The 15,974-nt window shown below is 32.7% G+C and overlaps 1 protein-coding gene across 3 annotated transcripts in view; it reads right to left on the bottom strand.

Annotated features, from left to right (window-relative positions):
• Positions 1-2,948: 2,948 nt before the first annotated feature.
• SNX2 (sorting nexin 2) overlaps positions 2,949-15,974 on the bottom strand; it is a 68,490-nt gene continuing 55,464 nt past the window's right edge. For all 3 annotated transcript variants that reach the window (XM_021009497.2, XM_078152967.1, XM_021009498.2), the window contains 5 exons: positions 14,107-14,312; positions 11,566-11,709; positions 10,208-10,288; positions 10,020-10,091; positions 2,949-3,114 (listed from right to left, as the gene is read on the bottom strand). In XM_021009497.2, the coding sequence (XP_020865156.1) occupies positions 3,064-3,114; positions 10,020-10,091; positions 10,208-10,288; positions 11,566-11,709; positions 14,107-14,312 (554 nt within the window). In that variant the 3' untranslated portion in view covers positions 2,949-3,063. The remainder of the gene's footprint in view (positions 3,115-10,019; positions 10,092-10,207; positions 10,289-11,565; positions 11,710-14,106; positions 14,313-15,974) is intronic.

Here is a 15,974-nt window from a genome sequence, read left to right on the forward strand (position 1 = left end):
AGCCACCACTGCTGCCAGTGATTTAGTCACCCCAAAGAAAATACAAATTTCTTCAATAACTCTGTGCTTTGTTAAAGAAAAGTCACAAAAATTAAGGCTAGTACCAGTATTTCTCACATTGTCTCACTCTGCTTCATTTGTTTGCCCTTATAGAGCTGGTAAGCTCTAAAACTTTAGAGTTCACTTTTTTTAAGGTCATCTCAAGAAAATTTTCAAGCAAATGTTGCTGTTCCCCTCCTCTTAATTTTCCTATATTATTTGAATTTATCATTCTAGACTTTTTTTTTCTTAGTAGTGCTTGTATGAAAAGCAAATGTGATCTAGTGGAAAAGTTAAATCCTGGGGTCAAAAACCTGGGCTCAAGTTCTGCCTCTGACTTATACTGGCTGTATGCATGATTATGGACAAGCCATACCCTTTCTTCTTTTCTCTATTTAGTATCTTATTTTCCCCCAATTACAGATAATTTTTAACACTTTTTAAAATTTTGATTTCCAATTCTCTCCCTTCTCCTCTCCCCATCCCCTTATGGAGAAGGCAAGTGATTTGATAGAGATTATACTTGCGTAGTCAAATTCATATCTTTTCATGTGCTCTTAGGAACTTCTGTAAGATTTTAAGAGTAAACTAGCTGCAGTTCCCCAATTTTGAAAGGAATTCCCATTGTCATTGTACAGAGCAGAAAACACCCTGCCCCATTTTTTTTTATTTCAAGAAATTTGTTGAACAAAGTATTTCCTCTCCATTCCCTTGCTTGTGAACATTCCTACTGATAAAAAAATATTTCGGGGGCGTAAAATCTCAATGGCAAAAAATATATCTAACCCATTATGTATTTTAAATACATGTACCCCTTTTGAGAACAAAAAAATTTTCATTGGCTAGCCTAATATCAGTGAAAAGGGCTGAAATTCAATTTATTTAGGTTAAAATGAAATGATAAATGTGAAAGTGCTGCTTCTACATGATAACCAGTAGTTTCCAATAATTTTATTAAGTATTATTACTTGATAGGTAGAAAAATTTCATTTGATTCCTCTGCAATTTTATATAACACAAGGTTAAGCTACCCTTCCTCTTTGGATATAATCTTATAAACAAAAGGGTTTCTTTTTGTTATTTTTAAAAATAAATCTACTGTTATTTGACCTATTATAGTGCTTATTCTCACTGTGTGACTACTTGAGAGTCCAAACTGTAGGCTTCTTACAGCATCTACAGTTGTCTGACTCACCATAGCTCTAGAGGTATCAATGTATAAGTCATATCTCATTGGAAGGTAGTCAAAGAGCCATTTAATTCCAGGGATAGGATCTGAAAATTTTTAGCAAAGAGGGCTGGAAAAAAAGGAAACAGAAATATGGGACATCAACCCTTGCAACTCCTTGCAACCATAATCTTCCTCTGACAAATGAACCATGTTCAGGATATAAAAGACTTACCTTGGGAAAAGAGGGATTCCTAAGAGAGGGCAACAATTATTATTTACATTCTAATTTCCTCTAATGCTTTTAGCCATGCTTACTATTTAGGATATTTCACTGGAATGATCAAGTTTCATAAATATTAACTGCATACTATAAGCCTTCTTATCAGAGGGCAGAAACCTTCAGAAGTGGTAATATAAAGTCTGTTGTTTATTGCCTTTTCAGAAACAGGGTAGTGAAAGGGATATAGGAAAAGGTATTATAGGTTCTGTATGCAAGAGCTCCTTTTAAAAGGGAGCATTGGGAAGGGAACACACCTAATGTTAACTCATATCAGTTAATACTTTAAAAGTAAGGATTTAGACTGTTAAGATAGATACTAAGCAAATTTCTAAGTTCATATTAGTTACTCAGTCACTTTGCATTTTTCTTTAACAACACATGCTATTGGTTGTCAACCCTGTCCTGGAAAAAAATTAAATTTTATCACATTAAAGTGTGTGCATATGTGTAAAATTATAAATATGTGTATGCATACATATATAATTATAAAATCTGTTATATTTTATAATGTGTGAAAATTTATTTTAGTGCTTATAAGTCTGGGATAATCACAGCAATAATGGAATATGTGAAAAATACATAAAATTTATAACCAGAAGCACAGAAAAAATTTTTTTTTTCCTGGACAGACTACACTTCTTAAGTTGTATATAGATAAAACCAAATATCCATGGCTTCTCTATTCCTTACTTACTCTAGTATGAACACTCTTTGGTTATCTTTAAAAAATGAAGATTTCTTTTGGTCACAGGATCATAGGTTTAGAGTTGGGAACTTGGAGGTCATCTAATCCAACCCACTAATTTTATAGAGGAGGAAACTGAAGTTTAAAGAGATTAAAAGACTTGCTCAAGGTCACACACAGGAAGCAAATGGCAAAGCCAGGATTTGCTCCCAGACCCTGTGACCAAAACCTTTTCCATCTTACCATTCTGCTCAATGACTTCTGATAAATAAATCAGATTAGTTTTTTTCAATAACAATTTCAAATCCTACCATGAATAAAAATAGGAATTACTGTAATTAATAATGGAAACTGGATTTTCTAGAAGAAAAAAAACGTATCATTAAAAACATCTTAAAAGTTCCTATATATTAATCACCATGCTCAAAAAATCTGTGTAAACTAGTATTTCACAAGGTACAACCTTTTATTATTGTAATCACAAAATCATGATTCTGTACAGGAATGTATAAGTGAACATTAATCAATGCAAGTATAATTTGATTTAAAGAGATCAGATAACAGTAGTAGTAATAACAGAACACATTGTAAAGAAAAAATATTGTAAAACTTTCTGGCCTTGCAGTGCACTTTTTAGTGCAAGTATTAAGACACAATAGTGTTCAATTCAGCAAAGTACTGCAGAATGTCATGCCACAGTCCACTTGATTCAAAGAGGGTCAGGACGTGCAGCTTGTTAATAAAATGTCAGAGTATATAAAAAAAGCCACATGTTAATTCATAAAATATATAGTGGTTTATTTAGATGATTTTAAAGTGATTTCACTGTGGAATTTAGCATAACTGAGAAAAAACATCCAGAGAATCTTCTGACTTGAAGTCACCTTGCTAGGCAATAGCTTTGGCTTCAGGTAGGAATGCCTCCCAGTACTTTATCAGCTGTGTAGATAAAAACAAAAGGATATGAGTGTTATTTTACATAGGCATATACATGTACTAATCAGCTAAAAGTAGCCTAAGATACTAAAAATGACTAATATAAATTCAGTTGGAAGTCAAATTGACAGAAATCTTTTATCATTTTAATGAATTATTTGGTTATCTGAATATTAAATAAATACGTTAACCTATTAAAACATTAGCTATCTAAATATAAATCACTGCTATGAATACACTTTGCTGTAAACAGCAACCCCATTCCTACCTTTTCATCCCACGTGACTCTTATATGTCTTCCCATAAATCTTCTACTGGGGTGTCAACCTAACTTCCTAAGGGCATTCCTTTGAATCTCTTAACCTTACAGAAGTACTAGTGCAGCAAGTGGCCTCTTCGTTCACCTTTGGTTTTTTGGGTTTTTTTAATCATATATCTAGCTCAAATCCTTTTCTGGTTACAGATCTCTTTACTGATATCTTTTATGCCACTTCTGCATGCAGTTCATCCTTGGTAATGCCACACAGTCTATTCATAGCTACTACTATATTTTGGGTGGCCTTTTCTTTTGACATTTTGAAGGCTGATCTTCCCAGTTTTGCAGCAATATAGAAAAATATATTGTTCTATTTTTTTTAGGGGGGGGGTCCATGAAAGCCCTACTCAATTTCCCAAATCTAATCCAGCCCACTCCTTTTCTCTAATTCAATTCTTTTTTATCTGTAGTATCCATCCAATATATGTGTATGGATGGACTACATATCATGGTCTGGAAGTCTCCACTCATTTGGTTTTAGTAGTGTACAATAAATGCATCTCATTGAGAAGGTTTACCACACTTTGGGGGCAATCAGGGAAGTGAATATAGGGAATAATCATGTATGTAGCAACTACTATGTACCAGACACTATGCTAAGCGCTTTTACAAATTATCTCATTTGATTATCACAGCAACCCTGTGGGACACATGTTATTATCATCTCCATTTTATAGCTGAGAAGACTTGTCCAGAGTCACACAGTTAATAAGTGCCTGAGGCTAGGTTTGAATTCAGGTCTCTTTGACTCCAGAACCAACACTCTAATGCACCAACATATAAGTATTTGGGAAGGATTTTTTTTTTAAACCAAATCTTCACTTGTCATCCCCCATGACAGCGGCAAAACCTCTAGCAAATACAAATCTCTTTGTTATATACCTCTCTTGATACTAACAATCAAAAGATCAAACAAAATTTTCTCTACTCCTACATCTATCAAGCAATTTCATGTGATCTTAACACGTCACAACGAGATACTTTTACAGTGGCCTTCTGTTTTACTATGTTTTACTATGTATTATTTCCCTGTACCAAAACAAAAGTTTTGCAGTGAAACAATAAGTAGAGTGGAATAGTGTATTCTATGCACTTTTCTTATATATAAATCACCATTGTATTTTGCCCTGGTCAGACTACAAAAAGAATAATGTGTTCAAATATACTTGTCACATTTTAGGAAGGGCACTTGTAAGTGAGTTCATGCAGAGGAAAAGCACCGAGAACAGTGAGGCACCTCAAAGTTCTTGCCATATTAGTATCAGTTAAAGGAAGTTAGGATCATTAGTTTAAAAAAGCCAGGACTTGAGGAGAGGGGATAATATATCTGTCTTCAACTATTTAAAGAGGCTGTCAAATAGAAGAAAGAATAAAGTTGTTATCCTTGACTTAGAGAGAAGAATTAGAAGTCATTAAGAGCAGAAATTGCAAAGTGGCAAATTCAGGCTTGAGGTAAGCAAAAACTTCCTAACAGAGATATCCAAAAGTGAAAAGGAATATTTTGTGAGATAGTTGGAAAACCTAGCAGTCTTTATGTAGAAACAATATATCAACTTGTAGATCATTTAATAATAGAAGGGATAATTATTCAGGTACAGAGTGGATTAGATGGCCTGAATGATAAGGTCTCTGAAGACCATCAGCCTGCTTGCCTATCCTGTAAGGCTGGTAAAAAATGCAAAGTCACTGTTGGAGAAAGGTTTGAAAATGTGTGTACGCTAATACATACTAATAGCAGAGAGATGTTAATTAGTCCATTTAGAAAACAACTAGGAATTGCGTAAAGTTATTAAACTGGATTTAGACCCAAAGGAGTTTAATGACAGAAAGAAAAGTCTCATATATACATATATAAATATACAAACATACACACACACACACACACACACATATTCATAGCAGCACAATTTGTACATGAAAAAGCTGGAAAAAACCGTCCAACAAATGGGGTATAGATGAAAAACTGTGGTATAAAAATGTAAGGATTATATCAGAAGCAATTTAAAATATGAAGAATTCAGAGATACATGGAAAGACTTTTATAAACTGATGCAGAGCAAAGAAATCAGAACTAAAAGAACAAAATCACAATGATTAAAATTATGTTCACTAAAAGACAACAGAATTTCAGGTCAAATAGAATGACCAGTTTTGATTTCAGATCCTTCTTTTTTGTTAATGTGATAAATGATAAGGGTGTGAAATGTCATTTGCTATCAGTTACGATCACTCTTAACAGATTGTTTTTGCTTAATTATATTTGTAGGAAGGTATTTGTAATAAAACAAAATGTAGCAACAAAAAATTTGTAGGAATAAGCTGTTAGGTATATGGGAAAGTGGCTACTGATGAGCTCTCTCATTGCTTTTTTCCCCCAATAGTAACAACATTTGTATTTTTTTCTAATTTTGAAGTATCTTCACCTCTTTCAGTTATCTTAAGAATCAAACCCACAATTCCCTCTACATCTTATCAATTCCTGCAAAGACCTCTTCTCTGTAGGCTTAGTCTGGTCCAAGTGCTTGCTCTTCTTATCTTCATTTACTTGAAGCCAATTCTACTTCCTCATGTAGTTCAGCTGATGTCCAAATGTGATGGCTCCATTGTCATTGATGGAAAAAAGTTATAGAAATGTTAGCAAGTTTTTTCATCTGTTGCTGTCCTCCTTCCAGTTTTATCCTTATATCTTCTTTAGATCATGCAGCTTAACTGGACCTGCTGCCAAGTTTTCTGTAAACTCATTTTCCCTCCATGACCTCTCATTGTTCTATGAGGTGATACTTTTCATGATCTTCCACCATCCTCGTCCTGTAGGGTTTTGCAAATAAATTTATTAAACCAGTGGTGTCCTTTGTTGACAAATCTCTGCTTGGCAAGGAAATCATGTTGGATGATTACGGCAAATTCCAGGTCCTTTTTGCCTCCTCATTACGACCACTGCTTTACCTCCACAGGAAATGTTAGTAGTTTGTATCTAGTGCTCTTTCCACTACAGAACTTTTACAGTGTCTCTCTTGATTCTTAAACACAGTATTAAATGTGAACTAACTTAAAAGTGCATAGTTGATATAAAAACTTCATTCTCTAATAAATATTTGTTTTAAAATCACCTATTAATTCTAAAGCTTATATCTCATATAGATGTTTTCCATTAGAATTACATTATTTCCTACTTAAGTCATCTTAAATATGATGCCTTGTACAACTTTTTTTTGGTTAAAAGATACAGGATTAGTTTTTTGTTGGAGCTTTTATGGACTTATTTTACTGATCTGTTTAATGTTTCATAACCCAAAGATTCCACTGTAAGGCATACAGGTCCTGCCAAAATATTCTTATCACATTTGTGGTAGCAACCTAGAGGCAAAGTAAATGTCCATAGATTGGGGAATGTCTAAAATAAATGGTGGTACATGAATGATATGTAACATTACTGTGTTGTAACAAATGATGAACATGATGGATACAGAGAAGTACAGAAAGACTTATATAAGAGGATGGAAAGTAAAGTAAGCAGAACCAGGAAAAAAAAGTACAAAAACAATGTAAAGGGAAAAAATAAGAAAACAACTAAAATTGAATGCTACAAACTTATACTGATCAAACTTGACTCCAAAGAAGAAATATAAGAATGCATTTTCTTCCCTTTTTTGCAGAAGGTGTATACTACGAGTTAAGGGTATAGAATCATGCATATAATGTGAGAAATGGTTAATGTATTGGTTATTTTTGCTGACCAGTTTTTTACTCTCTGTTTTATACTTTTACATAAAGGAAAGCTCTTTGGGAGACGGAAGGTGAAATGAAGGTGTAAAAAAACAAAATATAGTAACCGAATTTTTAATTAAAAATACTTTAGTCAATACTTTTTTTTTAGTCAAATAGTAAAAATGAAAAGCTTTCCCTAAGGTTTTCATTTGCCCAAGTCCCGAACTACAGAATCTGAAAGTTGGAAGGGACCACTGAGGCCATATATGGTCCAACTCATACATGAAAAGAATCTCTATTATAATACACCTGACAAGTGGTCTCTGCTTGATGACCTCCAAGGAGGGGAGACTTAGCACCTCTGAAGGTACCTCATTTCACTGTTGGGTAATTCTAATTGTTAGGAAGTATAAAGTGGCCTTGTGACAACTTCAACCCTCTGCTCTAGGTTTGGCTCTCTGGGCAAAAACAAAACAAGTCTAATCCCTCCTCCACATGATATCCCTTTAAATACTTGAAAACAGCTACCCTGAGTCCTCTCATTTTTAAGCTAAACCTGGCCAGTTCCTTCAATCAATTCTCACATGTCATGGACCCAAGGCCCTTTACTATTTTGGTTACTCTACTCTGGTTACAATACAGTGCATCAATGGCCTCAAACTGTGGTAAGGCAGAGTCCAATAGGATAATACACTTCTCTATTTCTGAAAGCTATGAACCTCTGGACAGTTATTTGAATTTCTCAGGTAAATTAAAAATATCCACAGTAGAAACAGTGCAAATTATTTTGTTTCTTGCTATAAAAAAACTACTATCTCAAAACTAGCATTTTATTTTCAGAAATCTCCCCTCTGAGATAGAAAGGAAAACACAAATTCAATCTATTAACAATTTCATCATCACCTCTTAAAGTAAGCAATTAAATGGAAAATCAAAGGATAAGAACAAAAGATATGCAAATCAAGACACACAATAACAATTATGAAAAACTTTGAAATCAATAATGATAAAAGAAATTATAATCAAAACAAGCCTGAGGTTTTATTTCACACCCGATAATTTGACAGAGATGGTCAAAGATATAAAAAGTTCATGTTGGAGGGGCTTCAAGAAGACAGGAACACTAATATAATTTATTGGGAGAGATGTGAATCAATCCACCTATTCTGTTAAACAATTTGGAATTATGCAAGAAAGTAATAAACCACTCAGCCCCGTAAGCCAGCAATCTCACTACTGACCATAAATGCAAGGAGATCAAAGAGAAAGAAAAGTACCACATATTTACCAAAATATTCACTTTGATATACCAAAAACAAAAAAAACCAAACAAAACAAACAAAAAGCATGATAAAGTATAAATGTTCGGCCCCTTAATTGGGGAATGGCTGAACAAAATATATGAATATAATGGGAGATTACTGCACCATGAAAAATGAGAAATATGAAGACTTAAGAGAAATATTTATGAAATGAATCAGGGCAAAGAAAACGGAACTAAAGGAACAACATATATAATGACCACAATAATGTAACAAAAAATAACAATAAAAAGATAATGGAATTAAGATTAAATGCAAAGACTGGCTAGGCTCTAGAGAGGTGGAAAATATTGCATATAACTGTTTTTTTCTTGGAAAGGTTCTATGCTTGGGTGGTAGAGGTGAGCGTTGATAGTGGTATTTTATTTTATCTTTCTAGTCTTTATTTTCATTGTATTTAGTATTTTATTTTTCCTCTGTTACATGTAAAAACAATTTTTAACATTTGTTTTTAAAACTTTGAGTTCAAAATTTCTCTCCCTCCCCTTGAGAAGGCAACCAATTCAATATAGGTTATACAAGTGTAGTCATGCAAAACATTTCCATAACAGTCATGTTGTAAGAGAAAACAAAGACCAAAAAAAAAAAAACAAAACAAAAAACTTCCAGAAAAATAAAGTTTAAAAAAAAGTATACTTCAATCTGTATTCAAAACATCATCAGTTCTGGGGACGGATAGCATTTTTCATCATAATTCCTTCAAAGTTGTCTTTATGTATTGCTGAAAATAGCTAAGTCATTCACCATCCATCTCATCACCTTACAATAATATTTCTGTTATTTTGTACAAAGTACATTTCACTTTACATCAGCCTATGCAAGTCTTTCCAGGTTTTTCTAAGAGCATTTTGCTCATTATTTCTTACAGTACAATAGTATTCCATACAACACATACAACAACTTGTTCAGCAATTCCCTAATTGATGAGCTTCCCCTCAACTTCTAACTCTTCACCTCTAGAAAAGAACTACTATAAATATTTTTATACACATAGGTACTTTTCCTTTTTGGTTTTTTATTTCTTTTGGGATACTAATCTAGTAGTGGTATTGCTAGGTCAAAGGGTACGCATGGTTTTATAGTCCTTTGGGCATAGTTCCAAGTTGCTCTACAGAATGGCTCAATCAGTTCACAACTCCACCAAGAGTGCATTAAGGTCTTACTTTTCCTACATCCCCTCCAACATTTGTCATTTACTTTTTCTGTCCAATTAGCCAATCTAGTAGATATGAGATAGTACCTCGGAATTGTTTAATCAACAGTGAGTTTTATTTTTTGAGATGGCTATAGATAGCTTTGATTACTTCATCTGAAAACTGATCATATCTTTTGATCATTTATCAATTGGGGAATGGCTCTTATTTTTATAAATTTGACTCAGTTCTCTATATGTTTGAGAAATGAGGCCTTTATCAGAGAAACTTGCTTCAAAATTTTTTTCATAGTTACTATTACTAACTATATCTCCTTGATAGTGGTATTTTAAAAGGAAACAACAAAACATTTTAAAAGTTACATGGAAAGCAAATTTTATCATTTTAAAATTATTGAATCTAGCTTACCTGTTGTTGTGTTTGTACTAATGATTCCAAGTACTTGATAATAACAGTTTTAAAGTCTTTCACTCGTTCCTTCTATTAAATGAAATAAAACAAAATTTCTCATAATTGAAAAAGCAAAATTATTTAAGATAAAATTGCAATAAAATCTCATTATGTTCTCATGGAAAGTAGAAAACAATTATACATGCCTCAAATCTTCCAACTTCCTTTCTAATAGTTTTGGATATTTGTTCAAAGTCTCTCTCTCCTTGCTGAACTTTGGCTTCCCACTGATAAAGAAAAACACATGCACACACATACACAGAATTACTTTTTATCCCCATCTAACAAAGAAGTTAAGTTTTAAATCTACAATGTCTTATCTAATAAATTAAACTCCAACATAATACTTTAGTGCCTCAAAGAAGCTCAAAACTATAACTCGATACCACATTTCAAACTTTCGTGTACTCTTTAAGTAGAACTAACACACCTCAGCCTTTTTTACTTAACAACAATCCATTTTTGAAAATTTATTAATATTTTACTTCCCCAATAGACTAACTCAGGATTAGAATGCTCTGTATTTCCACAAAGATATTCTCTATTGGTAAAGTTTAAACAGATGAAAATCTCAGATAAAAAATATCAGTGTTATACTGATATTCTTCTCTTTCCCTATTAGATTTTCAAAACATTAAATGATGTCTGTAAAGATTTTACTTAGAGTATTTTTCATGTAAATGAAAGAAGCTATAAATATATTCATGAAAATACTTTAAGTTAAAATCTATACAGAATAGATTACTTAAAAATCTGACTGAAAAAGGTAAAAATCACTGGCGGAATTAAATTCAGAGAAGAACAAATTCCCTAGTAACTATCTCAAGGTTAGTATGGGTAAATATATCAAGTGCAGCAATGACAAAACAAGTTGTGATTAGTGATCAATGAAGCAGCCAAAATAAAAACAACTGTGAAAATTTAAGCTATGCAAATGATGGCTCCCTTTTATATAACAACACTGGCACATACTCTTTAAAGAGCATTTGTATGTATTTTCAAAAATATAAAGTTTGTCCTACCTCTTCAATTTCCTTATTGAAGCATGGCAAAAAAAGCGTATATATTATGACAAACCTCCACAAATTTACTAAAATACCATATATACATACATATATATGGAGAGAATGTTGCAAAAGACAACAAAACATAGGATAGCTCTTACTCTAATCCTTTTTTAGACACATATATTTAACCATTTAAATTAAACTACAAAAAAGTTAAAACTATTGTAAAGGATAATTTAAAATATTTCCCCCATATCTGTCCATCATTTTGACTCTATCCTCACTAGGCATAAGCTAAGAGTCCTGAGATTCTTGTCATTTCAGACCAAATATGTAGAATTTATTAAAATAAATCTAAAAAATCCAGAAATACATGGAAACAGCCAAAGTGCCCAATGGTTCAGAAATTAAATACATGAAAAATATGCATTAATGAATGAATTATGAATAAGTTAGATCTAACAATGTGAACAGATAAAACAACTGACATCAATTACCTCTCTGATTTCATTTTTAGCCTGCTGTATTTTATCTGGTTTGTTGGCAAGCATCATTTTTGCTTCAGCTTCACGTTTTTTCTGCAAAGTAATCTGAGCATCATCCCATTTCTGCCAACATTTCATTCGGTGATCAAACACACCCTATAACATGATATTATCATAATTTTAACAACAAAATACATAATTTGACATTTCATGATTCTAGAAGTAGTGTGAAACTGAAGAACATAAAATTACCAAGCTGCATAAACTTTATTCTAATATATTAAGATTATTATCTTGAATGCAAATACATCAGTGGTTAAGAAAAAAGAAAATTCATACTCAATGGTTTCAAAAACTGACAAAAGACAAAATAAAATGAAAGATACATCCAAGCAAAATAAGTGATACAATTAAATTGAGGTCCATGCCAGAATCATAGACTCTCAGATTTGGAATTTAAGAGGCCATCTGATTCAAACTGAACCCATCTCTGACATATACTCAACAAGTGGTTATCCAACCTTTGTTTGAAGACCTCTGGAAAGGAACACTGCCTGGGAGGGCAGTCCATTTCATTTCTAGAAAGCTCTAATTTTTACAAAGTATCTTTACCTTATATCAAGTCTAAATTCTTCTCCATAACTTCTCCATTGCTTCTGATTCTGCCCACTAGGGCCAATAAAAAGAAATCTAATCTTCCACATGACAGCTTTTCAAATAACTGAGCACAAATTTCATGTCCCCCACAGAATTTTCTCTTTTCTAAGCTAAACACTCTTACTTCCTTCAACTAATCCATATATGGCAAAATCCACTTTAAGGACTTTTAAGGAAGTTCAGAATAAGTAAGTTTTCAAAAAATTTTTTAGCCTTTAAAGAGATTTCTAAAGGAGCATATTGTTTTTCAAATGTAAACCAAAGTCCCAGATTAAAGGATAATGATATTTTTGTCACTCTCTTTGCAAAATTCTAAATTGCTTACCAATGGTTGGACTAGTTCAAAGCTCCATTAACAATACACAATTACACCCCTCTTTCCACAATGTCTTCAACATAGGCTCTTCCCACCTTGTTTTCAGCTCATTTGCTGATACCTCATTTGCACTTTAGAAATACATGAATTATAGCATTCTTTCACATCATTAATTCTTAACAATTCTTTTGAGAACTCTTTATTCAAATCCTTTGGCTACTTATCTATCAGAGAAGTGCTTTTGGCTACTTTATAAGTAGTCTACATATCTTGGATAATAGACATCAGAAATATTTGATACAAAGCTCTAGTCATCTGTTTCTTTCTTAGTAGTATTAATTCTGTTAATAGAAACGTCTTTCAATTTATGTAACTGAAATTACTTTACCTTTGTAATGGCTTCTATCCCTTGTTTCGTTAAAAAATAACACTGAAAGAACTACTGTAAAACATGTGATCTGATTCTGACTCTATTTCTTAATGGCATATTTAAAATTAACCTCATGTGCCCATTTAGATATGGAATGATGGTCTAAAACTAATTTCTGCCAGTCTGCTTTCCAGTTTCCCAAGCAATTCAGGTCAAGCAGGAAAGCAGACTGGCAGAAATTATTAAAGGAACTGGAAGAAGGACACTAGCCTGTAGATCCTTTTTATCGACAGATTTTTTATGAATGATTTGTGGAAAGACAAGGACAGCAATGGCACAGAATGAAAAGGCACAGATGAGTTTCGATCTGCATTACTGAAGGCAGGGGTGGAATATCTATTTAGATGTGATTACAGATCCGAAGAAGTAGAGGTTCCACAGTCTTGAGATTTCAGTTTGATTACAGGAGATGATATAAAATTTGTAACATTTTAATAACTAGGCTTTTCATTTGCATCTCCTCTCCACATATTCCATGTTTTAGCTAAACTGGACTGAAGATAAGCTGCACTTCCCCCCTCCGTCTTTACTCATCCTCTTTCTTCTTCTTTAGAATGCTCTCTCCAATCTTTGTTGATATATGATTTTGAAATCCTAGAGGCCCAATTCAAATGCCATTTTCTCCAAGAAAGTTTTCCTGATCCCTATAATATGGGTCTATTTATCTAATCTTGTAAGACTTTGTATATTATCTTTAAAATATCTGAATCAGATATTTTCCCATAACATTTTGGATCTTATTACACCATTCTGGTTAATATTTAAATTAATTGGCTGATATTAACATTATTTAGCTCTAAACTTTTATCCTTAATATACACGTACAATGTTTGACTTTATTTGGCATCCCTTTTAGTTGTTAGAAATGTCAATACTTTACTGCATTGTCAAAGCCAAATAGCTTTTCATAACAAGATATTCCAGTCCTCATGATATAATTTGTGGTTATTTGTACTTCTCTATGTGTATACACACACACACACATCATACATATATACCTGTACATCTATATGCATGCTTCTAAAATAACAAATATAAAAAAGAAACTGAAATTTTCCCAATATAAATCCTCTTCTGTTCATAATGGGGGAAAAGTGAGGAGTTGGGGAAGGAACAGGGAAGAGTCAAAAGTAGGGAAAATGGAGCTTACTTTTACTGCGGCAATAAGACGAATGTAGTCACTAAGTAGTTCTGAAAATACATAAAAGTCAGCAAAGGCTTGTTCCTGATGTAACTGGTCTATCTTCTCTTCAACCTCAGCAAGCTGAGACAAAGCTCTAGATAAAGCAGTATGATCTTCAGAATTACCTAACATGGCAGCACTTTTAGCAAAGGCAGCTGTGTTGGCTGAAAGTTCTGAAAAAGAAATGTAACAACTTTTACTGTACATTAGCAAGAAAAAGCAAATTAATACAAGTGTACAGTTTCTCACTTATGTTTTTATGTCCTGTCATGTTAGTAATCATCATGAAAAAAGAGTATGAAACAATTAAACATTGAACAGCACTGGGCATAATATGCCAGACACTCAGAGAAAACTCTTGGCAGCATAAGGCCGCACCCAAGGACCTAGAAGGCCACATGTGGCCTCGAGGCATCAGGTTCCCCACCCCTGGTTTAAATAATTAAATATCAAAATCTTTAAGGAAGGAGAGTGGTAGACTGGAGATTATCTTGAGCTTTTCTATTACATTAATGAATGTGCCATTAAGAAGTATAACATATGAATGGAGCACATAATCTCTGACCTGCAAATTTTTTCACCACCAAGCTCTTGTAGTTCTTAGTGAAGCTATTCAAATAAAAGAAAATTCAAAAGGACAATTCAATAGCTAGTCAAATAGAGAAGTGAAAACTGTAGAAACATTAAAAATCTCCTTTTCCTTCCTTTGATGCTCAACAAAGCTCAAAATGAGGTAGTCAAATTATACTGACACTTTGGCAAAGGATCTAGATAAAGCTAGATGGAGATCCTTAAAGTGTTTAAGAAAAGGAAAATACATAATTTTTATGTCTGTATTTTAGAAATGGTCACTGACAACTATATATGTTGGAAGTCTCGGTTACTTTATATTCTAATCCTTTGTTAAAGCTCTATAAGGCCTATTTCACAAAAGGATAGGAAAATAGCAGCAACTGCTATTTACAAATTATCTTCAATAAATGAAAAATCTACACATTAATAGAGCTGTTAATATTTTAATTAAAATGACACATGGGAAAATTATTTGCTAAGTATTATGGTAAATATAATTTTGTTTAAAAAACTAGCCTATTCTCTTAAAAGGACTCAAATATAAAAATCTCTCTATATGCATGTATACACATACACTAAAGTTTTACTGTGGAACCTCAAGGAAGTGCTATAGTTTTCCAATTTTTTCAAAGTAAGAATAAAATGCTTTACTTTTAAGTTTATACTGCTATTTAAAGACATGCAGAACCAAATGCAAATATTTTTTAAAGGATTTTTTTTTAAAATCTTGATACTTTCTTATGATATAAATTAACTAAAATCTATGTCATGTACACATATTCCAATTCAGAAATATAATTAATATACAAGAAACATAATTGCATAGAATAATTTTAATTCTATTACAAAAGCCCTTTTAAGGCTTTAGTAACTTATAATGGCAGCTAGGCAGCACAGTGAATAAAGCATGGGTTCTGCTGTCAAGATCTGAGTTCAAATTTAGCCTCTGACACTATCTGTGACACTGGACAAGTTACTTACCCTTTTTGCCTCAGTTTCCTCATCTGCAAAATAGGGATAATATTTGCATCTGCCTCCCAGGGTTGTTGTGAGGATCAAATAAAATAATATTTGTAGCACTTAGCACAGTCCGTGGCTTATAATAGGCCCTATATAAATTTTAGTTATTATTGTAATTATTAATCTACTTCTAAACTCTGCAATTGCCAATCAGATTCAGAGAGGAACAAATAAGCTGAAATAAACAAGAGTATCCTTCAACTGCTATTTGACATTTTAAAGTTGTCTTTCTAGAACAATAT

The sequence above is a fragment of the Phascolarctos cinereus genome, unplaced genomic scaffold, assembly GCF_003287225.1.
Source record: "Phascolarctos cinereus isolate Bilbo 61053 unplaced genomic scaffold, phaCin_HiC Scaffold_4;HRSCAF=312, whole genome shotgun sequence".
In the NCBI taxonomy this organism is placed as follows: domain Eukaryota; kingdom Metazoa; phylum Chordata; class Mammalia; order Diprotodontia; family Phascolarctidae; genus Phascolarctos; species Phascolarctos cinereus.